The sequence below is a fragment of the Myotis daubentonii genome, chromosome 9 (genome assembly GCF_963259705.1).
Source record: "Myotis daubentonii chromosome 9, mMyoDau2.1, whole genome shotgun sequence".
Lineage (NCBI taxonomy): Eukaryota > Metazoa > Chordata > Mammalia > Chiroptera > Vespertilionidae > Myotis > Myotis daubentonii.
Genome location: NC_081848.1, coordinates 24780643 through 24808639, shown reverse-complemented (window position 1 = coordinate 24808639; position 27997 = coordinate 24780643). Strand labels below are relative to the sequence as shown.

At 41.5% G+C, this 27997-nt stretch overlaps 1 protein-coding gene across 1 annotated transcript in view; it reads left to right on the top strand.

Annotated features, from left to right (window-relative positions):
• Positions 1-27997, top strand: part of HEPHL1 (hephaestin like 1) — a 60932-nt gene that overhangs the window by 1590 nt on the left and 31345 nt on the right. The window contains exons 2-6 of the mRNA XM_059708134.1: positions 9784-10028; positions 19798-20010; positions 20697-20876; positions 21867-22121; positions 26607-26775. Of these exons, the coding sequence (XP_059564117.1) occupies positions 9784-10028; positions 19798-20010; positions 20697-20876; positions 21867-22121; positions 26607-26775 (1062 nt within the window). The remainder of the gene's footprint in view (positions 1-9783; positions 10029-19797; positions 20011-20696; positions 20877-21866; positions 22122-26606; positions 26776-27997) is intronic.

The following is a 27997-nucleotide window of genomic DNA, read 5'->3' as shown; positions in this document are numbered from 1 at the left end:
TTTCCTTAAGCTTTGTACCAGGAAATTTAATGTACAGGGCCTATTTCCAAAGAAAGCTCTTGACTTCTTTGAATCCTACCTGTGCTGGCCTTTGGTGGTGGTAATCTTCCCTGGACATGGGATTGAAAGGCTACCCTCCCTGTTGGTGCCCTTCCCAAAAAATAGGATTCTGCCATTCTCAAAAAACGCTCAATAGAAAATAGTCGTGAGCAACCATTGGACGCAAGACTACTCAAGATATGTGTGTTGAGTGTAGTGAGTTTATTCCTGAGCTCAGTGTGATACTGGACGACCTTTCCATATGGTTGAGTAAAAGAGAATGCTATCTTTCTCCTTACATGTCCATGTCAGTATTCTTTGATCTTTGTTCTTACATAGGAATTCCATTAGAAACTTTCATTTCATTGCTGCTTGTACATATTATTATTCCAATTTTACAAGCCAGGAACTGAGGTTCCACGAAGTACTTGGCAGAGTTTATAGCGTGAAGGTAGCACCAAACAACATTGCTTTAGCTCCAGAGCCCTCCCCACCCTGCTTTAAACCATGAAACTTGTTTCTTGGCAAAGGTGATCCTTTCCTGCTGAATTAAACTCAGCTTTGCGGAAGCCAGGGATTCCAGTAATTAGAAGTTCTAGAAAGACTCAATTCTTAGCAAAGACAGGTTCAGTCCACTTGTCACTCTTCTCAGAGAGACACTGAAAGTGATCACTTGTGTCAGTGACCAAACTGGTTACCTATTCATTGAGAAGCCCAAAATACTTAAAACCTCAAATATTGGAATGCTGTTTCCACAAAGCTGGGTGCAGGTAGGAGTTAGGGGCTCTCTTTTCAGCCATAAGATGGTGCTTTGAAGAAAGCACACAAAGAATGTATAGCCCTGGCTGGGTGGCTCAGTTGGTTCGAGTGTCATCCCATACACCAAAAGGTTGGGTGTTCGATATGCAGTCAAGGGCATATATGGAAGGCAAGTGATCGATGTTTCTCTCTTGCATCTCTCTCTCTCTCTCTCTCTCTCTCTCTCTCTCTCTCTCTCTCTCTCTGTCTCTCTTGGTGAGGATTTAAAAAATGTATGAAAATAGTTTTGGTGAAAAAGAAATGGAAAAAAGAGCCATGACTAAAACACAGTTTGGTATCCGAGTAGAGTGAGATGGTTTTACAAATGTGGTTTCACATGAGAGGACTCCTGCCTTTAGGGACAGCTAGCATGTATATGTCATATTGGATCCAAGGTCCCCACACGCTTCCTCCTGGTGTGTAAAGAGACAGATTAATGCAGGGTGGCTCCTGACTCTTGAATGGGGAGCCTGGTTGAGTGTGCCATGTATATTGGTTTTTATCAACAGTTATCTCAGGAGGTGCTACTGGTGAGGCAGGTGGCTCAGGGCAAGTCCCCAAGAAGGCTGCTGATCCTTGTTTGAAGACCACAGAACACATGTCTCAGATACTACAGTTCACAGTTGTCACATGTGAAGATGCCACGATCGTGGATCATGTATGTGCGCTCTGCGTGGTGCCATTTCCCCAGGAGCAAGGAATCATCTTGGATGATGCGGCCATGCTGTCGTTCAGAGTCCTGCAGGATGAGTAGGTGGCGTTTCTGAGGACGGTCTGCTCTTTGGATATTCAGAACCAGACAAATGCCTGGTATTTAGAGGTTCCCAGCATTCCACTAGGGTGGAAAGAACCTGAAATAGGAATCAGGAGACCTGACTTCTAGTCCTTGCTCTGCCCCCAACTTGCTGTGTAACCTTGAGCAAGCTACATCGTCTCTCTGAACATCCATTTCTTTAATTTGTATAATGAGGGAGTTGAAATATAATCCCTAAAGCTAATTGGCAAAAGTTAGGAGAAGAGGAAAGCGAGTGCTAAAGTTTCAGTGACGTAAAAACGCTTGGAAGCCAAAATTAGGCAGCAATAAGAGTCTAATGAATCCTGATTCACAAGAATGAGATAGAAAATGCACTGAAACCATTCTACTGAGACACTAGAGCAGTCAGATGATGCAATTTAACTTTCCAACGTGGTGCCATTGCTGGATCACAGGGTTCAAAAACATAATTGAGATTATATCCACTAACATTTTTTTCTAGGAAGTATAGGATATAGGAGTTATATTCTACCTAGAAATATTTTTCCTCGATGAATATATTCCCCCTCTGCCCTCTTGTGCTTAATGGGGACACAGGGCTCCTTTGATCTGCCTGGGGACGGTGTCAGCATTTGATCCATCGTGCCAGTCCTGCTCGAGCTCGTAAAGCACTTTAAGGCGTGACTGTGCTTCGGTGGCAAAGCCTGGTCTTTCATGGAGCCAGAGTGGGCTCACTTTATTTAAAGCCACAATTCTCACCAAAGCCCTCATTAGGCAACCCACACGTGCAGGCTTCTGCTTCCCAGTGAAACTCAGAGGTTTTTGTGGGCACTAACTCACAGGCAGAACCACACTTGAATAGTGTGGCTGGCAACTGCTCAATCCCCAAGTTTAGGGAGTTCACCAATCACAACACTGTGTAAGCCCAGTTGATGGCACAGGGTTTTGAGCAGGCTCCAGGATGGGTGTGAAGGAGAGCCCTGCATATCTACTGAAAGAGTCAACTGGAGGAAGCAGGTGGGAGAAGAGAAGCTTTAAAATAAAGGGAAGGATTTCATCTTTTTAGGGCTTAGTCTTGGACAGAGAGTGACTTTCAAATCTCAACTTTTATCAGCAGAAAAACATCTTGTGGGGTCTGATGTCATGTGACTCTCTTGGGGTTGCTGTTATTTCCCTCTATCGGTTAGTGATTGCTTTTGGCTGCCAGTAGTGACAAGAATAGAGTGGCTTAAACAAATTAGGGTCTTGTACACTCTTCTCAAAGATATCCAGATGTGGGCAGGGCAAGGTTGTTGGGACAGCTGGTATGATAGGATTTCAGGGGCCTTAGCAATTTCTGACTCAACATCCTTAGCATGTGATTTTACTCCTCGAGGAAGTTCATGGTCACACAGCGGCGGCTGGAACTCCAGCCTTCATGTCTATGTTCCAGGAAGGAAGAGAGGAAGGAAAAAGGTAGAAGGAGCAAATTTCTGCTGCATCAGCCCTATAAAGCGCTCTCATGGATATGCCACCCAATGAATTCTACTTCTATCTCATTGGATACTCCAAGCCTCAAAAGGAGCTTGAAGATATAATCTTTCATTTATGTGTTTTTTGGCCTGAAAACAGTAGGATTTAATTCTTTTACTAATAAGTGGGGCATGAATTTTGCAAGGCAGCTGGCAGCCCCTGACACCTTCCTCTTCCTCAGTTCTCCCTGTTTCCCATCCTTCACAAAACCCTCTTGATCCCCCTCTTCTCTTTCCCACCCCAAGGCCTGGTTAGTGGGGTTCTGGAGAAGTCACCAACAACATTAATAGCTAAGTGTCATTGAGTCCTTACTATGTTGCGGGCATTGTCATAAAAGCTTTTCATGCCATGCATGCAGAGATGTGACAGATCTTCTGCCCGGTCAGGGAGACCAGGAGGCCCAGGGTGGGTTTCCCCAGCCAAGTGTGGCCCAGCAGTGGTTGGACAGAGATGCCAAGGCAGCCTGGCTTGCTGGTGGATGTGGGGCTCTAGCATCAGCTTAGAAACTTAGAATTCTTGTTCCACGTACTAAACAAGTTATTGAATCTCTGTCTCAATTTTCTCATCAGTAAAGTGGGGATAATGATAGTCCTTTCTTGGTGGTGGTTGTGGTGGGGGTGTATGAGTTTTCTGTGGCTGCTGTAACAAATTACCACAAACTGCATGGTTTAAAACAATAAAAAAATGTATTCTTTCCCAGTTCTAGGGACCAGAAATCTAAAGTGAAGGCATTGCCCTAACTGCTTTGGCTCAGTGGATAGAGTGTCGGCCTGCGGACTGAAGGGTCCCAGGTTCAATTCTGGTCAAGGGCATGTACCTTGGTTGCAGGCACATCCCCAGTAGGGAGTGTGCAGGAGGCAGCTGATCGATGTTTCTCTCTCATTGATGTGTCTAACTCTCTATCCCTCTCCCTTCCTCTCTGTAAAAAAATCAAAAAATATATTTAAAAATAAAGTGAAGGCATTGACAGAGCCACACTGCCTCTGAAGGCTCTAAAGGAGGATCCATTCATTGCCTTTTCCAGCTTCTGGCGCGGCTGGCAATCCTTGGCTTGAGGAGGGGGCATCACTCCAATCTCTGCCTCCATTTTCATGTCACCTTCTCCTGTGTGTGTCTAATCCCCCTGGTATAAGAACACTTTTAATGGCATTTAGGACCCACCTGGATAATCCAGGATCAGCTCCTCATCTTAAAATCCTTAACAGAGGCCCCTTTTCCAAATAAGGAGATTAGGATATTGACTTACTTTGGAAGCCATTATCAACCCATAAGACAGATATCAGAGGTAAAGCCTGACACTGAGTTAGCACACAAGAAATGTTAGCCGTCATGCTCTCTCTCCTATCTCTGGGACTTCTCCTGTGAGCCGGAGCTCTGTGGGAAAGACACTTCAAATGGTCACATTTTGTTCTTTTCTGATTAAAGCTTTTCCAGAAATAATCATTACTCCCATAATTACCATTGCTTCAACATTCAGACACTGTGTGTGGGGCTCCACGTCTTGTCTCATTTACTCCCCTTGATGGCTCTACGATGGCCACCGGTTGACAGCCAAGGAAACTTGGGTTCAGATCTCCCCAAGATCTCCCAACATCAAGTGGGGAAGTTGGGATTTAAGCTCATTCCCTTTTCCCTTCACTGTGCTAATTTGTTTTCAAGCTGCCTGATGTGTGTTCTGAGGGGCTTCTGTGGAAATGAAGTGGGAGAAGGAGGAACTCAAGACTCAGGTGGTGCCGGGGAACCCGGGTGAGAGAATGTGAACGGGAGCACATCGCTTAGGTGGGATGGCTTTGAAATCATTAACCCAATTAGGGAGCGTGTGGCTGCACCTGAGCTGCAGTGTATAATCACCATCTCCACCCTTGTCTTTGCCAAATGTCATTTATATCCATCTAGTCTTGTTTCTCCTCGGTGAACAATGTCCCTTCTCAAGCTCAGACAACAATTGCTTATCTATATTGTGACTATAATAATTTCCTATGTTTTCCCTGACCATACCTCTGCTGATGTTACTTCAAAGCTCATCTTTACCCTCATACTCTCACACACACACTCAGACATTCAGCTCTACATGATATCTTTGCCACTTGGTATGGAAAACTGGGTGTTGCTATTTATTCTCCAATGCATATGTTTTGTCTTCCCAACCAGATGGTATGTCTCTTGAGTGCAAGGACTGAGATTCACACATCTTGGCCCTAGTTTCTAGATTAATGTCCCATATACAGGAGAGGTTCTGCAATTTCTCAGTGGTTGAATGGATGCGGAAGAATCCTGCTAAAAGGTCCAGGCTGTGGGGAACAGTGGTTCTGGCAAGGTGCATGCCTGCTGTGAGCTATGAAATCCTGGGAATCTAACCTGGAGTCCGCCTCTGCACTGGTTCAATGATTCTCAGGGGCAGGCTCATTCCCGCAGTGGTTAATCTCACTGGCTTTTAGAAGGTGTCTCTTTGGCAGGATTGCCCCTGGCCTTAGCAATGTGAGCATTTTGCATCTCGTTCTGTCCTTAAAGTGGTTGCTGATGGGAGACTCCCAGCCCAACTGGATTCCTTCACAGCAGGACAGAGACACCTGCTCAGTTTGAGTCAAAATGTTAGGATGTATGCTGGGGGTGAACCTGAGGGGTAGTGACCACTTGGTCCATCACAGTGGGACCGTCCTGCAGCTGAATTATAAACAATAGACAGCCCGCCATTGAAGCATGCTAATGCGTGCACTCCAGCTACACCTCGGGCTGCTTCCTGAGGATGCCTTCTGTGAAATCACCCCTTGCTTTGTTTGGGGGCAAGACTTGCATTTTTAGAACTCATATGAGCTGGTGTCTCTGTCCAACTGTTACAAGGGTATGCTGTGTTCTAGGGGTGGTCAGCTGCATAGACATTCTCTGACTTCCATTCCTTCCCTGCCTTTTCCACTTCCAATAGTTCCTGTGGTTTCAAATAGTTACTATGGGTCAGGTGGTTTCTATGGGTTTTGTGCTAAATGCTATAGAAATGTGATTTCCCAACTTGCATTCACATCAGAATTGTATTAGTCAGACTAAGTCAGCTGGTGCTGTATGTAGCTACACATAATCTCCAAGTCTCGGGCTCACACCACAGAGGTGTATTTCTCACACACTGGGGTTCACCAAGGGCCATACGACTGCAGGACACCTGGGTGAACTAGCGAGCCAGGCTGCTTCGATCTGGAGGCTTCATGTCGCCGCTGAAGGCTTCCCCTACAGCAGAGGAAGTGAGTGGTCTTGTAATTAAAGGCCCTGGCCCAGAAGTGGCACATGTCACTTCCTCTCATAGCTCACTTGCCAAAATATCATGGCCCCACCAAACTGCAAAAGTTCTCTGTTCTCCCCTTCTGCTGGGAAGAAAGAAGACTCCGAATGGGCAAGCACTGGAAGGCTCTGCCGTGAGAATCGGTTAGTGAGCTCAGGAAGCATAGAGGCCACGGCCCTGACACAGAAAGTCCAATTCAATTCCCCTGAAATGGGGCCTGGGGACCTACATTTTTGGCAAATGTCCCAAATAATTCGGATACAGTTAGTACCTAGGAGGTGGACATTTGGGAGCCACTGTTTGAGTAAACCTAATCCCTTCTCAGGATGACTTTTTAGGTGATAAGATTGACACATGTCCAGGAAGATGCAAAACAAGTCAATAAATAACTCAGTGCTAAAATATGCAGCATATGCAATAAGTGCTATCAGAAGGCAACCAACAATTCCCCTCCCTCTTGTCTGGCTGGCTCTGCCAGACAATTCATGATAAGGAACTTCTGCTCAGCATGCATATGCATGTGTGTTTACTGGTGTAAGTGTGCGTGTGTGTGTGTGTGTGTGTGTGTGTTGGGAGCCCAGAATAGAGAAGCAAGGGGATCAGATGTTCAACAGTATTTTTGATCCCCATTTGGGAATCCCCATTTGGGAATGCAAAAATACTGTTTTCTATCCATGCCTGAATGAATCCTCAGATGTGAAACTCAAGGATACAAAGGATCAACTTTATTTCTTGAAAACAACCTGCGTGTAAATGGATCCACACAGTTCAAACCTATGTTGCTCAAAGATCAGCTGTATATCCGATGATGCCTGGGTCCAGGGTAGAGTTTGTGGCTACACGAAAATATCCAGTGAACATCTTTCCGGAAATCCACCAAGTAACCTTGAGAGCTTTGGTTTGCTGGGCTTGCCTTTCAAAGAATGTTTTCTTTCTCCTAGGGACTTGCTAACAAGGAGGGTTTACTTCACGTTTATAAACTGAGGCTTATTGCACAACAAAGTTAAAAAGAAAAGCATTTAAATAGACTATGGCACAGTTTTAAAGTTAAAAATTGATTTTTCACAACCATATCACTTCCTCACTCTAACCAGCTGAGGCATGCGGCCTGCCCCAGACCACCTAATATGATCATAGAACAAGGTCAAGCCTGTCAGCAAAAAGGCCCCTTTAACAAGAAAGGCCTTGGTCTCCGAGATGGGAGAACTTCCAGGGGTCCTCAGCTGAGCCAGATTAAGAGGTAGAACCTCTGGGCCTCAGCTCTCAGGGCACTAGAACATCCCTAGGGCGCTGCAGGCCTTGCTGGGGGCACAAAATTCACTGGAAATGACAGTGAAGGTGGAGAAAATGACAACTTCCAGAACTTCTCTAGGATGAGTATTATATGTGGTTGGAAAGAATCACCTGCTTGAGTTGGGTTTGGGATTTGGAAGTAGGAGACCCCAAGATATGTGTTCAAGTAATAACAGGTGTCACTGAAGTCCCTTCCGACGGCTTTCACATTAGTGAGCTATAGGGTAGGCTCCTTCTCTTCTGGTGACCAAGGGGCAGGTGAGCACTGCCACCACCAGGCCCCCTTCTCCTCTCCACAGCACTCAGTCTTTCCTCCAGGTAGGAGGATTTTTTGCAAATATCAGGTGGAGCCACATATACATTATCTGCCCAGAGCACCAGATTAGTAGCCTGCCCTGCCATCTACATGTGTCCGCCCTGCCCACTTCCATCAATTCAGTTGACCAGGCCTGGACCACAAGGCCTCCCTCCACCAATATCTGAGGGGACTTGGTGTCTGATCGGTTAGGCTGAGTCACTTGCTCCATGACTGGAGCTGGGGGTGGAGGCCTCTCCAAGGTACTTAGCATGAGAATGGGGAAGGTGTGCTATCAGATCAAAGAGTGGAGTGTGGGCACTGACTTGGCAGAGCGCCATAGTGTCTACTACATCAGCCCTTTCCATATCATTGCTCGGGCAACTCCTCTTTGATCTTCGAGGCCATATTTAGGCATTACTTCCTCTAGAAAACCTTCCCCGATCTGTCTTCCACTCCAGATTAGATGCCCCATCTGTGTTCTCATGGCTCTCCCTTCTAGAATGAGAGCTCCTTCCAGGCTTTGCCTTTTTGTTCTGTAGCCCAGGTCTGACATAAAGTCTGTTGAGTGACCGAGAGGGAATGCATGTGCGTAGGCAGGGGTGTGTGTGAGAGGGGGGCCTGCCTCTCGCCCTCCGAGGGCACAGCTACACTGGGATGGCTGCACCTGAAGGGGTGGAGCTTTACTTCAAGCAGAAGCCATATGTCTGGGGTGGAGCCCTGTGCTAAGCACACAGACTGAGCGTGGGGAGTCGGCAGTGCTGCTATTGTCTCCAGCTCCCAGACCCTGGGACTGAGTGCCCCCTTCCCCGTGGGGCCCCAGGAGGGCATGTGCTCACATCACATCTTACAATCCTATTTTTACACATCTGCTCCTTTCTTTCTATTGCAACTACACCCCGCCCCATCTCCACTGGTCTCCTGACAGCTTCCCTGCCCCCTCATTCATGCTCCCCCCTTTGCCCGACTCTTCTAAAACTTGCACACCACTGTCGTAAGGTTGGTCCTGAAAGACTGATGATCACGTCACCACTTTAGGAAAAACCTCCGTGAGTCCTCAGTGCTTCCAAGACAGATCCTAAATTTTTCAACCTGGTCAGTCTTCTTCCAGATGTTACATGCACCCATATTTCTCACGACTCCTCCCCTTCCGGACTCATAACCTCCAGCCTAGAATTTCCTCTCCCCCCCAAAAATGGGGACTGCTTCTTTCTCATGGTTTTTGCTCTGTCCCTGCCGAGTGTCCTCACTTTCCCCTTTTGTTATCTAATCCTCCTCCTCCTCAATTCCTGCATTTTTCATGAGGTGTTTATGACCTCTTCAACCACTGCAACCTTTTCCTTCTCTGAACTAATTATTCCTAGAAAATGTGAGCTGTATCTGATGCTTCAACCACTCGGTTGGCACTTGCTCAATACTGCTCTGCGCAGTTCCTTAATTTTTCCATTATTAGGCCATGAGCTCTTTTGTATCCCCCCACAGCACCCACCGAAGTACTGGGGATGCAGCAAGTGCATATTGTTTGTCAAACAAAAAAGCAAAGGGGGGGGGGGGTGTTGAATGAAAGGGGCAAAGGGGCAGTGTGACTTTAGAGTGTTTGTGTTTTGTTTTAATTTGTGCCTTTGGCTTGTCACTTAACTCTCAGCCCCCGTTTCATCCTCAATAAATCAGGGATAATCTTGCCAGCTCTCCAGCGGTGATAGGGCTATGGTGAACACCAAAGGAGAATTTATAAGTGTATGTACTTCATGACCTGTGAAGGCATGTTATTAAGATTTTTCTTTCAGTTTCCACATTTAAATATTTTTTTCTTATTTTTAGACTTGCAACCTTATTTCTCGAAAGCGGGCCCAACAGGATAGGTGGTCTTTACAAAAAGGCTGTTTACAGACACTACACAGATGAGACGTACTCCACGGAGATCCCCAAACCGCCCTGGCTTGGATTCCTGGGCCCCATCTTGAGGGCTGAAGTGGGGGACGTGATTGTCATCCATTTAAAGAACTTTGCTTCCCGACCTTACTCTTTGCATCCCCATGGTGTTTTCTACAACAAAGACTCGGAAGGTAAATGTCAAACCTGTAGTATTGATCTCCTGTCACTACTTCGTAAATCAGGCAACTGCCCGTTACAGGGAAAGGGATTCTAAGAGCCCAGTGATTGCACTGGTTCATTTGTCTTCTCCCTGTCACCTTCTCTCCCATCTCCATCTCTTTCCCCTTCTCTTTCTCTTCTTTTTCCTCTCCCTTATTTCCACCTTCCCTTCTTTCTCTTGTTCGTGTGGATTCCACCTTGGGTGCTGGGCTCCCTTGGCACAAGCGCCCCCACACCCCCAGCAGCACACTAACTTTCGTCCTTGTCAATCGCTCGTGACTGGGCAGCACAATGGATAAGAAGGGCACGCACCAACAGCTTCCAGGGGCCTGTCAGCAGTAACAGCCTTGGCTGTGGGTAGCGTGCCTCCTGCACGCCCCAGACCGAGCCTGCAACCTGGTCATGTGCCCCGACCAAGGATCGAACTGTGACTTCCTGGTTCACAGGTTGATGCTCAACCACTGAGACACGCTGGCAGGGTCATCACTTTATTTTTTAATGTTAAGCCAACCTTGCACTCATAGAATAAATTTGGTCATGTTATATAATTTTCTTTATATGCTGCTGAAGTCAGTCTGCTAATATTTTGTTAAGAATATTTGTTTTTACATTCATGAGGAATATTGGTCAGTGTTTTCTTTGCTTGTGATATCTTTATCTGGTTTGGTATGAAGGTAATGTTTGTCTCATAAAATGAATTTGGGATTACTCCATCCTTTATTTTTCTGAAAGATTTTGTAAAGTATTGACATCGTATCTTCTTTAAGTACTAGAATTTATAAGCGAAACTATCAGAGCCTGGGTTCTTTGGGGGAAGATTTTAATTGCTAATTGCATTTATTTACATGCCATAGGTCTTTTTCAAATTTTTATTATTCTTGAGATATTTTTGATATTTTGTGTCTGTCTAAGAATCCATTAATTTCAGAAGCTGTGTAATATTTTGACATAAATTATTTATAATATTCCCTTATGTTCCTTTTAATTTCTGTCTGATCAGAGTAATGTCCCATCTTTCACTTGGTTTTGGTCATTTGTGCCCTTTTTCTTTCTTGGTTAGTCTCAGTAAAGTTTCCTCAATTTTGTTGATCTTTTCAAAGAACCAACATCTGTTTTCACTTTCTCCTTCATTGCTTTCTGCTCAAATCTTTATCATTTTTTTTCTGTTGTTTTAGGGATAGTTTCACTTTTGTTCTCTAGTTTCTTAAAGTGGAAGCTCATATTATTGATTTGAGACTGTTATTCTCTTTTGACATAAGTGTTTAAAGCTCTAAATTTCCTTTTAAGTACTACTTCAGCTCTAGGCCACACATTTTGGTATGTCTTATCTCTGTTTTTTATTTAGTTCAAAGAATTTTATAATTTATCTTGTGATTTCTTCTGAGAACTATAGGTTACTTAGAAGTGCATTGTTTTATTTCCAAATACTTGTGGAATTTGAAAGATTTATTTCTGTTAATGATATCAAATTAGTTTCATTGTGATTGGAGAGCATGCTTTGCATCCTATGAGTTCTTTTAAAATTATCAAGATTTACTAGTATTTTATGTGTATGTAGCCTATTGACCATCCTGAAGAATGTTCCATATGCTCTTGTAAACAAGGTGCATTCTGCAGTCATTGGATAGAATGTTATATAGATGTCAGGTCTAGTTGGTTGATGGTATTGTTGAAGTCTTCTACATTCTTGCTGATCTTCTACATGGTTCTGTCAGTTATTAACAGGAGGGTATTTAAATCTCTAACAATTTTTGTTGAGCTGTGTATTTCTCCTTCAATTATATCAGTTTTTATTTATGTATTCTGAGACTCTTTTGTTAGATGTGGATACATTTATAATTGTTATAGCTTCCTGATACATTAACTCTTATCATTATGAAATACCTATCTTTGTCCTAGCAATATTTCTTGCCTTAAAATATAGCTTGTCTATATTGATAGCACTTAAGCTCTCCTATTGTTACTATCTGCATTCTTTTACTTTCAACCTATTTCTGTCATTGAATCTAGGGAACAGACTGCATATAGCTGGATATCATTTTTTTGGTCCAGCTTGAAAATCTCTTCATACTAATATGGATGCTTAGAATATTCATATTTAATGTAATTATTGATTGGTTTCATCTACATTTGTCATTTTGCTAATTATTTTTTATATGCCTTCTGTCTCTTGGTTCCTCTGGTCCTCCTTTATTGCCCTTTCTGGTGCTAAATATTTTAAATGTATTCTTTATATTCCTCTATTGATTTTTTAACTACATATTGAGTTATTTTCTTATTGGTTGGCCTAGAGATTATAATATGCAACCTTTAACTAATCACAATATACTCCATATTGTTTTTTTAAATGTATTTTATTGATTTTTTACAGAGAGGGATGGAGAGGGATAGAGAGTTAGAAACATCGATGAGAGAGAAACATCGATCAGCTGCCTCCTGCACTCTCCCTACTGGGTATGTGCCTGCAACCAAGGTACATGCCCTTGACTGGAATCGAACCTGGGACCCTTGAGTCCGCAGGCCAATGCTCTATCCACTGAGCCAAACCGGTCAGAGCTACTTTATATTTTTACTGACCTAGTTCTGTCAAGATATAAAAGCTTTGCTCCAACAGTGCTTCATTCTCTTCCCCTCTTTTGTGCTACTATTGTCGTGTTGTCATTATATCAATAATAGTAAAAGCATAATATGCTAATTAGACCAGATGTTCTTCAGGACATCCTTCTGGATGACCTCTGGAGGAATCTAGGGCTGCAAGGGAAGCCCGGCTCTTGGGTGCTGGAGGGAAGCCCCGGTCCTGGGTGCCAGAGGGAAGCTGATGCCGGCAGCCAGGGGGAAGGAAGGCCTACTCTTGCACAAATTTTGTGCATTGGGCCTCTAGTCTCTCTATAAATACAACAATGTGATGCTACAATCAGTACTTTATATTATCTTATGAGTGGGAAAGAGTTAACAGAAGAAAGGAAAATATATTTATAGAACTTTTTATATTGATTCACATATTTTCCACTTTTGATGCTTTTCATTTCTTCCTATAGATTCAAGTTACTCCCTAGTGGTATTTCCTTTTAGTCTAAAGGACTTCCTTTAGTATTCCTTGTAAGACAGGCCAGCTAGCAACAAACTCACTCAACCTTTATTTATCTAGAGCATCTCTATTTTGCCTTGTTTTAGGGGGCAAGTTTTGCTGGATATAATATTTTTCAATGGCACCCCCTTAGCACTTTGAGTATATAATCCCAGTTTTTGTCTTCTCATCTTCAATATTCAGAAGGGAAGTCAACTGTTAATCATGTTGATGCTCCCCTGTATGTGATGACTCATTTTTCTTTCTGTTTTCATATTATCCCTTTGCCTTTCAAAAAAGTTTGACAAAAATGTTTCTATGTATGGATTCCTTGTATTTATTCTATTTTTGATTCATTAGGCTTTTTTTTGATGTGCAGATTAATGTTTTTCACCAAATTTGTAACATTTTCAGCCATTATTTTTTCCAACATTTTTTTCTGCCCCCTTTTCTTTCTCATTTCCTTTGGCAGACTACTATTACACATATGTTAATGCTCTTGATGTTCTGTTTATTTTCTTCTATCTTCTTCTCCCCCTCTTTTCAGATAGGATAATTCTATTAATCTATCTTCAAGTTCACTTATTCTTTCTTTTGCCATCTTGAATTGTTGTCAAGCCCCATCTAGTAAATATTTTATTTCCTTTATATATTTTTGAATGCCAAATTCTAACTTATTTTTTTATAATCTAGCTCCTTATTAGATTGTATATTTGTTGAATCATTTTCTGTTTCCTTTAATTATTTGAATATAGTATATTTTTAGTTGTTTGAAAATATTTATAATAGCTGCTGAAAGTCTTTATCTGCTAGATTCTATATCCAGAGAAACTTAGAGAGAGTTTCTATTGGCTGCTTGTTTTCTCCTGAATATGGTCACACTTTCTTGTTTCTTTGCTTGTCTCACTTTGTTGATGTTGTTGAAAACTGGACAGTTTTGAGAATGTATTGTAGCAACTCTGGATTTTGATCCCTTCCTCAGACAAGGTTGTTTTTATTGTTTGTTTGCTTTTTTGTTTAATAACCTGCCTGGGATAAAACTGTTAGGTCTGTCTTTTCTATAGTGTGTGATTACTAAGGTTTCTGCTCTTTTCTTTTTCTTGTTTTTATTTTTAAGCCTGGCTACTGAGAGTCTGCTCTATATCTGCCTAACTTAGAGGACAGCAAAGTATTGGACAGAGGTTGTGTTTAAGCAGCAGTAAATCTTCTGGTCTCTGCCATTAGATCTGTAGGTAGATAGGAAACACATTCAAAGTTTAGGTGGGTTTTTATCTGCCTTGGCTTTTACTTTTTGCTGGGCCTGTTGCCTCTTCTCTTTGAATGCACACAGCATTAGAGCCAGCCATGATTATGTAAATAACCAATGTCCCAAGCATAAACATTGTTGTATGCCTTTATTTAATTTCCAGAGCACAAACATGGTTATGTTTATCAATTTCATCCAACTTTGTAGTTCCTTTCAGGGGAGAGAATTTAAAGACCGCCTCACTGTCTTTTAATCAGTTTTTGTCTTGGCTATAGTTGCAAGCTTGCCAGTCTTAGAATCTCTCCTCAATTCAATTTAGCGTTTACTGTGAACTAGACACAATACTGGATACCAGGGCTGCAAAAACCAGTATCTACATAGTTGTTACCTCCAAGATACTCATCTGAGGAGAGGTAATGAAACTTAGAGCTAGGTGGGTGGGAATCACATTAATTTAGCAGTTACTGTAAGCCAATGCCTATACTAGGGCTTTTGCAATCATCTCATTTAATACTAGAATTAACCAGTTCTTTCTTGATCTCCAGGTGAAATATAATTATTAGGACTATTTTAAAAAGAACACTTATTGGTTTCTTAAAATATAGAAAAGAGTACAGAGAGGTATAAAAAGTAAAATCCCCTCTTACTTGTCTCTCACCTGAAAGACACCTAACTTTAATGATTTTTTTGTAAATTTCTTCTAGAAAAATTTAAATATGTCATTGTGTGTGTGCATATAAGTGCTTATTCATTTATAAAAAAGAGAAGATATTATAATGTACTTTGTTTTTCATTTTTTACTTCATCTTGGAGATTTTCTCATATTATTACATATAAAGAGACCTCCTTTTAACAGTTATACAATATTCCATTGTATGAATATACCACTTTGGTACTGATGATTATTTAGGTTGCTTTCAGTTTTGGTTTGATACCAACAATTCTACGATGAATATTCCAGTTCATGTGTTTTTAAAAACATTTTCAGCTATGCTTCTAGGGTAAATTTTTAAAAGTGAAATTGCTGTTATATTCATACATTTCTAAAAAGTTGTCCTCTAAACAATTGCATGCTTTACTCTTCTACCATTTGTTTATGAGCTAGCCTGTTTCTCCCACAACCCCACCATCCTCAACATTCTCAAATCTGATGGGTAAAATTTATATAATTTCTAAAAGTTCACACATCCTAGACTACATACAACCACACAAATGTTTTTTAAAATACTCTAATATTGTTAATGTTACCATTGCTCAAAATCTTGGTCAAAGTCTTTCTTGGGAGTGACTTTGTAATAAATTAATAAGCTACCCATCCCCAAAACACTTTTTATTTTATATTTACTGTTTATTTTAGATCCCAAATAATATTCCTCATCTTGAGTGGTATCACCAAGGATTATTTGGGGACTCTAGCCCCACTTTTCAATAAAAGCTATCAATGACCCCAATAATAATAAGCAAAAAGAAGGCACATTCAATATATTGTACATAAAGGAACCTCTAGGAAAATTGCCATTTGTGTCGATTGTATCATAATTAAAGCAAACCGAGTGATCTCAATTGAAGCTTCAAGACAAGTCTACTACCCACCCACCCTCCCCTAACTCCTGACCCGAAGCCTCTTCATATATAAATTCAGGAGCTTCCAAGCCATATTTTTTATTCACAGGAGTTTGGATAAAGATGCTGTACAGTCACGTCACCCATCCATTATTGTATTCAACAGATATGTATTGAGCACCCACTTACCAAGCACTGGGATAGATCTTGCAAATACAATTTTGAGCAAAGACAAACCTAATTTTTATGAAACTTATAGTCTAACATGAGAGACAGGCATTATTAGTCAAGCAATTACACACATTTTATATATATACATATGTAATTAAAAACTTAGATAAGTGCTAATAAATAATAACCCATGTTTATTGAATGCTTCCTATATAATAGGCACAATGATAAATGCTTTATAGATATTGTGTCATGTAAACCTCAACTACTCTATGAGGTAAGGATTATAATGATCATCTTACAGATAGGAAACTAAGACTCACAGAGGAGAAGGGAATTGCTCAGATCACAAGCTCACAAGTGATGGAGAAAGGATTTGATTCCAAGCAAGTCTAACTTCAGTAGCTGCGAACTCACTGCTATCTCTACTGCCCTTCTCTCTGGGTGATGCATTTTAGAGAACCGACCTAGTCCAGGGAGTTCAGGATAGCTTGAACCAGACTACGCTGGGCCTTGCAATCTATTTCAACACATTTGACCTTCATCCCAACAGTGACGGGAAGCCATGGAATGATTTTAAGTAAAGAACAATATAATCAAATTTGAGATTTAAAAAGACACTTTTTCTATGGCTTGGAAAATGGATTAGAGAAGCAAGAGATGCTGTGAAATCAGCTAGGCTGTCACTGCAGAAGTCCAGGTGAGAGATAATGTTGTTTGGACTAGGACTGCGATAGTGGAAATGGATATGAATGGATACATTTCGAAGAAGCAAGGACAGGACCTTGTGGTGCTTTGGAAATGGCAAGGGAGGAAGAGGAAGATGAATAGAATGCTTCTTTGTTTTTAGCTCGTGGCGTTGAATACTGGTGGTGTCTTTCATGGAGAGAGGAGGCAGTGGCTGAGGACCAGGTTTGGGAGAGCTAATGTTTTGGGGGAAGGTTGCTTTTGAGATCTCTCTGAGATTTACAAGTGGAGATGCCCAGTAGCCAGGAGGATATCCATGTAAGGTTCAGAGACCAGGTCCAGGCTGGAGATAAAAGTGGGAGTGGCTGGCATGTGGCTTGTTGGAGTGCTGTTGGGATGGGTGCTATCAAGCAAAGAGAGAGCTCTGGGCATGGAGATGGCTTTATAACTTGAGGATTTCTGACACTGAATGACAGACAGAGGAGAATGTGCTGGAAAAACTAGCCTGAAAAAGAGTTGCCAAAGAAGATAGCGTGATGTCACAGGAGCCAAGGGAGGAGAATTTTTTATGAGGGAGGAAAATGACAATAATATCAAATGCCACTGAGAGGTTAGGTAACAGGAATTGTTTAAAATGTCCTTTGGATTTAATTCATGGTGGGCAGCACTCTGGATTTTTCCTATTCCTTTATCAGGTTAGATCAATTATCAAGTTAGACAGCAGTAAACTACATTAGTTTAACTTGAAGTAAAAATGGTTTTGCCAAATATTTTTCAGTGTTATATTCTCACGTTATATTAAGAGATAATGTAAGAAATTATTTTTAAAAATAACATTTTGTACCTTTGAAAACATTAAAGACATAATTTGTTATATTACTCAATAATTTGTATATAATTATTTTCTTAAAAATATTCTCTTAGAATTCATACCAACAAAAAGCTCCTCTCCCTTAAGGAACTAGTAAGTTTCTTTTTATTAGACAAAGAAAGAATATAACCTAATTATATCACCTAATATATATTAAACATAGATATTTTAATATAACCTAGATATAACCAGGAAATTTAGAGCTACACTTAATAATGAAGAGATCTGACTAATTAAATCAATCTCCCAATACAGTACTTTTATATAGGTTTTGTTCTCAGACTTTATCTTTTTAGTATTATATTGTATACGGGTATAAGTTGAAAAGTAATTCATATTTTTCAGATTAAAAGAAAGTATATAATAGAAAGTTTTACATAAACATAATACATAAAAAGAAAGTATGTAGCCCTAACCAGCTTGGCTCAGCGGATAGAGTGTTTGCCTGCGGACTGAAGAGTCCTGAGTTCGATTCTGGTCAAGGGCATGTACCTTGGTTGTGGGCTCAATCTCCAGTAGGGGGCGTGCAGGAGGCAGCTGATCGATGTTTCTCTCTCATTGATGTTTCTAACTCTCTATCCCTCTCCTTTCATCTCTGTAATATATTTTAAAAAAGAAAGAAAGTATTTAGCCCAGCTGGCATGGCTCAGTGGTTGAATGTCCACCTATGAACCAGGAGGTCAAGGTTCAATTCTGGGTCAGGGCACATGCCCAAGTTGTGGGCTCGATCCCCAGTGGGGGGAGTGCAGAAGGCAGACAATTTGTGATTCTCTCTCATCATTTATGTTTCTATCTCTCTCCCTTCCTCTCTGAAATCAATAAAAATATTTTTTAAAAATAAAGTGAATAAATATGTTAGAACAGTTTATACACTATATTCCCAATAATCTGGGGGGAGGTATCATAGTGTAGTGGGAAGTCAGACACAACTAGATTGAAATCTGGCCCAGCCACATGCTAATGTGTTACCTTGACTCGATCTAAAAGGAAGTGTTAATGCACACCATATGGGGTTGCTTTGAGGAGTGAGGTAATATACACAAAGTACCCACTATGCTTGGCACATAATAGGCTCTTAGCTGGTATTCTTCTCCAAAAACCAAACTATGATTCATGGTAGCATTTATTTAAAAGGTAACGTTGGATTTTTTAAATTATATCTTTTCTGCGGCTTGCCTTAGAAACACTGGCTCTTGCTGCCTTATTTGAATTTGTATTCCTAACACCAGCACATTTGCTGGCCTCTGGTCAAATAGCCAATACAGGTTTGTTGAGTGAATAAGTGAGAGAATGAGAATGAACTTGGAATGTTTTCACATCCATCTTCCTCTCAGCCCTCACCCTCCAGCCTTCTTCTCAGTACCATCCAAGTCCTCCCAGTAGTTGAAGGCCCCTCAAATCCCACCTCTGTTATGAAGCTTCTGGTAATTATAACTTGCACAGGTTGATCTTCTGCCTTCCACCCAGGTGATTTTCAAACTATTTTTAGCGACGGACCTTCCTTAATGGAAAAACCTTGTGCAATCTTAGTTTATAAAACAGAAAGGGAATGCCATGCCCGTGTGCCCCCCTTCTCTGTGGTAGAACCTCCACCTGGCATAGACTTCAAGTTACATAGAACACATCACCCTGCTTTATCTTTCAGTTGACCTATGTGTTCATAGTTCATATTCTTGTCGCCCCCGAGGAACTGTAAGGTCTCTGGAGGCAGGAAGAATGTCTTAACTCTCTTCCTATATTTTGTGAGACCTCATATAGGTGCTGACTCTGTTCTAAGTGCCCAAGAGGTGTTTGTTCTTTCTTTTGCTGCTTCTCCTTTCCTCTTGAGTTGGCGTTAAGTTGAGTGGATTGCGAGCTTCCTGATTGGTACAGGAGGCCTATCAGGAGGGTCCTTAGGAACATCTTGTAAGCATCCGGGTCTTGTGCAGGACAGTCATATACATGGCCATCTAGTTCTCGCATCCCTCTGGGGCACACAGTAACATTCCAGCTGTACTATAGAGAGTTGAGGCATTGAGAATGTAAGTACTTTCCTTCCATCTCACAGGAAATAAATTTTAATTGGTTATGTGTTTGATTCCAAAGCTCTGGCCCTGTGGTCTCTGTGTTTAACTGTGTTTTCTCTTTTCTTGGAAGGAGCCTTGTACCCAGATGGGACGTCTGGAAAGAACAAAAATGATGATATGGTTCCTCCTGGCAAAAACTACACCTATGTCTGGCCCGTGAGAGAAGAATATGCCCCAGCTCCAGCCGACGCCAACTGCCTGACCTGGGTGTACCATTCGCACATCGACGCCCCCAAGGACATCTGCTCTGGGCTCATTGGCCCGCTGCTGGTGTGCAAGGAAGGTAAGAGGGTGCCCTCCCTGCCCCCGCAACCAAGTAGGCTGTTCCCAGGTGTGATGAAAAGTGTGCATACATCTCAGGTCTTGTCTTGCCTACCTCCTTTGCTTCATATGGAATGTGCCTCTTCTCCCAAGCTTCCTATAAGATGGGAGAAATTCCTCTAACAGAGATCAGTCTGACACCATAGCAGGGGCAACAATTCAGACTTCTAAGGACCACCATGGCCTTCTGAAACATATATGCTTTATTTTTTTTTTAAAGAAAAAATAAGGACATTCTCTATTAATAGCTGTTAACACCTCACTGACACCATGCAAGGAAAATGAAAAAAAATGTCATAAATGACCAGGAATGCTTTTGCTTCTTTATTTCACCCACATATTCACACTGCTATTTCTTCTCTATTGGTTTGGTGTGTCTGTATTCTGTCAATAAAGTTGACTTCCTTCCGGGAGGGGACAGATTTCCAAGTCTGCAGTTGTGAAGATTTCTGTCCTGTGCCCTTTGTTTTCGGCAGTTCTGTCATTTTCATTAAAGCCCTTCGCTGCTTGTAAGTTGCAGGTTACTCTTGTACATATAGGTCTTTGACAAACCTCACGCTTATGTGTCACCATTGGCAGGAAGCAAAACTCATCTTGATTTAGATCATTCTGAACCTTGTCCTCTTCTCTTTTCAATGTGTTTGACAGGTGTCCTGAACAAACATTCAGGGACAAGGACGGATGTGGACCAAGAGTTCATCATAATGTTTACCCTGGTGGATGAGAATCAGAGCTGGTACCTCGATGAAAATATCAGGCATTTCTGCACTGAGCCTGACTCAGTTGACAAGGAAGATGCTGTTTTCCAGAGGAGTAACAAAATGCATGGTAGTGTCTCCCGTGTTTCCAAATACATACCGGCCGCCTCTGTGTATCTGGTGCTACGAGGGATGCAAAAACACAGAAATGACCAACCTAGTTTTCCAAGATTTGTAACTTAGTGATGAGAATGGTTAGAAAGTGATATGAGACATATTAACACATGATATACCAGAACCCGCAGCAATCTGAGAAGGAACAAGGCAATAGATATAAGCTGAATTGCGTACGACAAAGCTATGGGACCACCAGGGGAAGGATTGATGTTATAATCAGGGAAGAATCAGGAGGTGACCCCAGAAGATGGGTGGCTTTAGACCGCAGAAGAAAGGGGAACAAGTCATCAGCCTATATGAATCCTGGGATTTGCAACCTCTTGCTTTATCCAGAAACCATTTTCTAAGCAGCCGCTAAACGTCAAGAATGATGCTGTGCTCAGAGTTAAATACCCACTTGTGAAATCATGTTTTCCCAGACATTCTTTAAATCAGCGACATCTATTGAGCTTTCACTGGGTGCCATAAGCCCCATCTAATCAGTACCTTTTCTTTCCATCTTGCTGCTTGCTTTTGTCACTTACATTAGGTAGTTACTGTGTGCCAGGTTTTCTGCTAGGTCCTGATAGCTGTAAGATAAGTGAGACAGGGTTCTGGTTGCAGGGACAGAGTCAGTGGGGAAGGCAGATATGCAAATGAAGCATTGGGAAAGAGGTGGCTGACTGACCGGTCCTGGAAGTTTGAGAGGCACTGTTTACTCCTGATCTCATTGGGCCCACACAGCAGCTCCAAGGCTGTTTTCTCGTGTGCCGATTACCATTTTTATTGAATGCTTTTCTCTCAAAAAGACCAATACCTTTCATTCCCTTCTGGGGCACAAAGTCATTACAGTCAGTGATCTGCGCTGACTTTCCAGCTGTGCTAGAGAATGAATTACCAGGGTCCGTGGTTCTGCTCGCCTCTGCTGGGGAGTCTATTCCTCTCATGTGCTTCTGTGTTTCAGCCCTCAATGGATACCTCTTTGGGAACTTCCCCGAGCCTGAGATGTGCGCTGGTGAATCGGTGTCCTGGCACCTATTTGGGATGGGGAATGAGATAGACATCCATTCCATCTATTTCTATGGTAACACCTTCATCAGCCGAGGGCATCGGACTGACGTTGTCAACCTGTTCCCAGCCACCTTCCTGACAACAGAAATGATAGCTGAGAATCCTGGGAAGTGGATGATAACCTGCCAAGTCAGTGATCACCTACAAGGTAAAAGGCCAAAGGCCAGTGTAAGAAGCTTAGAATAGAACAAATAAATCACATGGCCAGTAGTGCTCATCCAGTGCCTGCTGTTATGTGTTATATTTAATTGAATATTAAATACATAGGAAAATGTACAATGCTTATGTGACAGCCTGTCAACAGATATTTATTGATACCCTTCCTATGAACCACGTGAGAGGTGATTGAAAGACATAAGGCCCTCAATCTATAGTCTAATAGTCACTTGCAAAATGACTAACATTTGAGGCAGAATGATAAACGCTCTTTGGGTGCCATAGTCACTTCTCTAGAGCGATCAGAGAGGCTTCCGGAGGAGTTGGCTCCTCCTCTGAGCGTGGAAATATGGGTAGGAACTGAATAGATGAAGAAGGGAAGACAGACTTTCCAGGTAGAGGAATCAGCATGGACTGGGAAAAACGTGTTCTCTGTGAGCAGCTGTAATTAGAATAGCACATTTTTAGCACTGGCATGGAATCTGTAGGTAATCTGGATCAATCCCCCCATCCTATCTTCCATTTCCTTTGGAGCATCTCTTTTTAAGTAATTGTAGCAGCCCATTTCATTTCTGGGCTGCTCTGTTAGAACGTCCTTCCTTATATGCAAAATCTGATGAAAGGTGTGCAGTAAACATTTGTTGGCTTAAATGCCTGCTGAGTGACTTGGGGCCATATGCAAAAACATATAACTTAAATGCCTGGTTCTTTGGGGCCACATAGAATAGGTCCTTACTTAGCTGGGCCCATGCTTAAGGAGTGATGGGAGAGAAGCCTAGAGAGGCAGTTTGGCCCCAGTGGGAGCAGTTTTGAATGGCAGGGGTAGGGAGGCGGGACTGTGTCTGGAAGGCAATAGTGAGTCCTTCTGGATCCGTAGGCACACTAGTGACATAATCAGTGATGTGGGAAGAAAACTATGATACCTGCGTGCAGAACAGTTTCAATGATGGGGATTCTGGCCACTAGATGCTAGTTAAGAAGCATTGTCAACATTAGGGTTACACATATAAAAGGCCTGGCCTCACATGGTGAAAGCAAGGTTAGAAAAAGAGATAGACACAGAAGAAATAATGTGTGGTTAATTTGGGTACTGACTAACCACACACAGTCACTGACAGTACAGGGAGGCAACCTTCAGAGCTGCTTTGATAAGACATTCTTGTTCCCATCAACTTTAAACAGCTAATCTGAGCACTAGGTCAGCTGGGTTATTCCAACTAAATTAAATTCTACAAATGTTGGGTTGATCAGTTAATAGATATCAGATACTGTTCAGGGAAGACAAGGATGAACAAAATAAGTTTCTGATTCTGCTCCCCTCTCCCCCAGCTTTATTTTTTATTTTATTATTTTTTAAAATATGTTTTTATTGATTTTAGAGAGAAGAAAGGAGAGGGAGAGAGAGAGAAACATCAATCAGTTGCCTCCTGCACACCTCCCCACTGGGGATCGAGTCCACAACCCAGGCATGTGCCCCAACTTAGAATCAAACCGGCAACCTCCCGGTGCACAGGACGATGTTCAACCAACTGAGCCACACTAACTGCACCTCCTTCCCCGCCCCCCACCTCCAGCTTTATTGATGTACTAGAGGGGCCCAGTGCATGCATTTGTGCATGGGTGGGTTCTCTCTGGGTGGCCTGCAGGGATTGGGCTGAAACCCGCAGTCCAACGCAGCCTGCAGCTTCTACCTGCTGCTCCCACTCATCCCAGCCCCACTGTGCCTGCTGTGGGCTCATGCCCAATCAGTCCAGATAGGGAGAGGCTCATGCTGCCGCAGCAGCTCTCGCCAGCCATGAGCCCTGCATTTGGTGACCTCCCAAGGGGAGTGGCCTGCGGGATTGGGCTGAAACAGGCTCTCCGACATCTCCTGAGGGGTCCCAGATTGTAAGAGGGCACAGGTCAGGCTGAGGGACACCAACGATGCACAATTGGGCCAGGGAGGGACTGTGGGAGGGCTCCAGGGCATGTCTGGGACATCTCTCTCAGTCCCAATTGGCCGGACCCCAGCAGCAAAAGCACCTATGGGTCAGAGCATCTGCCCCCTAGTGGTCAGTGCGTGTCATAGTGAGTAGTTGAGCAGCCTTAGCATATCATTAGCATATTATGCTTTGATTGGTTGCTCTGCCATTTGGTCTATTTGCATATTACCCTTTTATTATATTGGATGACCAACAAATAGGAATTGTATATGTTTAAGATATACAACTGGATATTTTGATACATGTACACATTGTGAACTAATCACCACATTCAAGCTAATTAACATAGCCATCACCTCACATAGTTACCTTTTGTGTGTGTGCTGAGAACAGTTAAGATCCCAAGGCAGTGGTTCTCAACTTTCCTAATGCCGCGACCCTTTAATACAGTTCCTCATGTTGTGGTGACCCCAAGTTCATTGTTACAAATTGAACATAATGAAAGCATAGTGATTAATCACAAAAACAATATGCAATTATATATGTGTTTTCCGATGGTCTTAGGCGACCCCTGTGAAAGGGTCGTTCGACCCCCAAAGGGGTCACGACCCACAGGTTGAGAACCGCTGAGTACAAAGTTTCTATGATGCAAGAAGAATGAGTTCTAATAACAGCATAGCCTCTACAGTCAATAACACTGTAGTGTGCTTGAAATTTCCTAAGAGGGTAGATCTTAAGTGTTCTCAACACAAGATCCCTACTCTTGAAGGGTCTCATGCTATTAAATCTAAGAAGAAACTAGTTTTCAAGAAACTAGCATTAGCAGCCAATCTTAGTAAGATTGCTAAGCTTGGCTAGCAGTTGTGGACATAAACTGGTGTTTATACATTACTGAGATACAATATGCTCTAAATTGTCCATACCTTCAGAAAAAATTATTGTGAAAAATTGGAAAATACATACAATTCCATTTTTTAAATCAGTAATTCCATCTAAAGATAATGGCATCACATTTTGATGAATATCCTTCATCACTATTTTCTAGACCTTTATACTAAATGCATATGTTATTTAAATATATTTTTATTGATTTTTTACAGAGAGGAAGGGAGAGGGATAGAGAGCCAGAAACATCGATGAGAGAGAAACATTGATCAGCTGCCTCCTGCACACCCCCTACTGGGGATGTGCCCGCAACCAAGGCACATGCCTCTGACTGGAATCGAACCTGGGACCCTTCAGTCCACAGGCCGACGCTCTATCCATTGAGCCAAACAGGTCAGGGCGCATATGTTATTTATAAAATAAGATAAAATACTGCCTACTGCCCGATAGCTTACTTTTTCCACTTATTAGTATATCAGAAATATATTTACATGTCAGTGAATATAGAGTCATTTCCCTTCCAATGCTCTTTATAAGGCGATTACAATTTATTTAACCAATACTCTATTTCTTAACATTTATATTTCCCCCCATTTTCTGCTTTTATAAACATACTAGTAAACATCAATTTACAGAGAAGTTTATACTTTTGTCTGACATTTTCTTAGCAAAACTCTTGGATTTGGAGTTCCTGGGTCAAAGAGTTTGATTTTTTTTTTTAAAGCTAGGGACATACATCACTATATTCCCTTTTAAAAATCGTTACTATTTACTCATAGTGTGTGAGTATTCCATTTTCCATATTCAAGTGTCAACAATGGGAATTATTTTTTATAGTTTTTACCAATCTGATAAATGAACAACAGTGTCATTGATTACTATTAAGGTTAAACTTTTTATTCCATTTGTTTGTGAGCCAATAGTATTTCTTTTGTAAATAACCTAGTTATGTTCCTAGAACATTTTCCATTGGGAGATTTACTATTTTTTTCTTATTCATCAATATTATTTACATATTAATTGTTTGTCATATGTGTAAAAATATAGCCCTGCTGACCTTTTATCTGTTACTTTTTTAAAAGTTTAAGTGTAATTGGTATATAATATTATTTTAGTTATATTAGTTTCAGGTGTACAATATAGTGATTCAACATTTTTATACCTTACAATGTGATCACTCCACTAATTCTAGTATTTGGTCTGTCATTGTGCAAATTTATCACAATATTATTGACTGTATTATTCTCCTTAATCTTTTCATCCATCCCCCAACCCTCTCCCCTCTGGTAACCATCCCTTGGTCTCCATCCCTTTGGAGTCTGTTTTTGTTTTGCTTGTTTGTTTTATTTTGTTTTTTTAGATTCCATATGTAAGAGAAACTATATGGTATTTTCTTTCTCTGTCTGTCATTTCATTTAGCATAATATCCTTTAAGTCCATGGAAATACCAAGAAAATACCATATGGTTTCATTTATAATGGAATATCACACAGCGATAAAAAACAACAATGTCTTTTATTTATCCTTTATTTTTAACTTTGTTTATGGTCCTGTTTTCTGTACAAAAGTTTTAAATGTTCGTTCATGAAGTCAAATTGATTAGTATTTTCCTGTATGATTTCTTTTGTGAGCAGTTATACCTTGGCTGACCGTTTTCCTCTGTTCTGCAGCTGGTATGCTGGGGCAATACAATGTTGGTAACTGCAAAAACAGTATTTCTCATCCCAAGATCAAGGGTGGACAAAGGCGCTACTTTATAGCAGCTGAAAAAATTCTTTGGGATTATGGTCCTCAAGGTTATAACAAATTCAGTGGTCTTCCCCTAAATGCCTCTGGCAGGTAAGCTTTTCTGATGGTGTTTCTGAGCCTCTCATTAAAGCGGTTTCTGTTGGCCTTTTCCTTGAGATCTCATTCATATTCCCAGCACTGCTCTTATGAGCACATCTTATGAGATGACATAATGATAACACTTAAGGAGATCTGAGCTCTGGATATACTGCTGAGAATTGGCAGACTATTTATTGCTTCACAATTTTCTGGCTAAATCAAAACACCAGATTCATTCACTCAGTCATCAGACATTTCTTGAGCACCTACTATGTGCAAATTGCAGTGCTAAGTGCCATGAGCAATACTAAGCTGACAGAGAACAGAACAAAGCCTCTTTGTACATATGGAGCAGCCTGTTTTGAAAAGGGAATAAGACAGGACTCTTTCAATGGAGATGAACTGGCAAGGAAGGTTACCTTTTTTGGTTTGAGGACAGCCTGATGTAAGCCTCCCTGTACAGTAAAATGCCATTTTCCTTTCAAATCTAGCACTAATGTCACCTCTTTAGTGAGGCCTTCCCTGACTCCTGAGTCATAATTGATAATTTTCTCACTTGGCTCCCATAGAACATAGTATTTTCAAAATGGAATCTAATGGTTTATTAAGTGGTTGTGGATTCCTGTTACTTCTTATTGTAGAGTCACATGCAATGCTATTTGTGAAAGCATTTAAAAATGTACATTGCAATACCAAAAAGTACTGCTATTACCCTTTAATCCTTTTTATGTTTGGGGAAATTTTTTTTTTTAATTCTCTTTGTGATCAATAAGATACCCTTTGTTTTTTCACTGTAGATTTCATTCATTCATTCATTCTTCCACCAAACTGCTGCTACACTTAATCCTTGTTTAAAGAATGTGTGTGAGCCATATATGAAAACTGTGATATCAACATTCTCAACTGATCAGTATTTCTCCATAAACAGAATAATGAGAATTAGTGTTGAAAATTATGTCTTAGAAGCCTTACAGACTATGAAGCACCTTTTAAAATCTGAAGTTAGATTAAGCTGCATTCAATCGATATTTAATGTAATATACGAAAGCACAACATACACTGAGTGACATGAGGAATGCAAGAAGATCTCAGACAATGTTCCCACCTTAAGGTGGAGGAAGAATCTGTATGCACAGATGAGGTAACCACCAGTTACAAACAGGAGTGAGTTGTTCAGTCAGTTCTCTGGGCATTCAGAGAGAACTAAGAGACAGGAACCCTACACAGAGGAAGC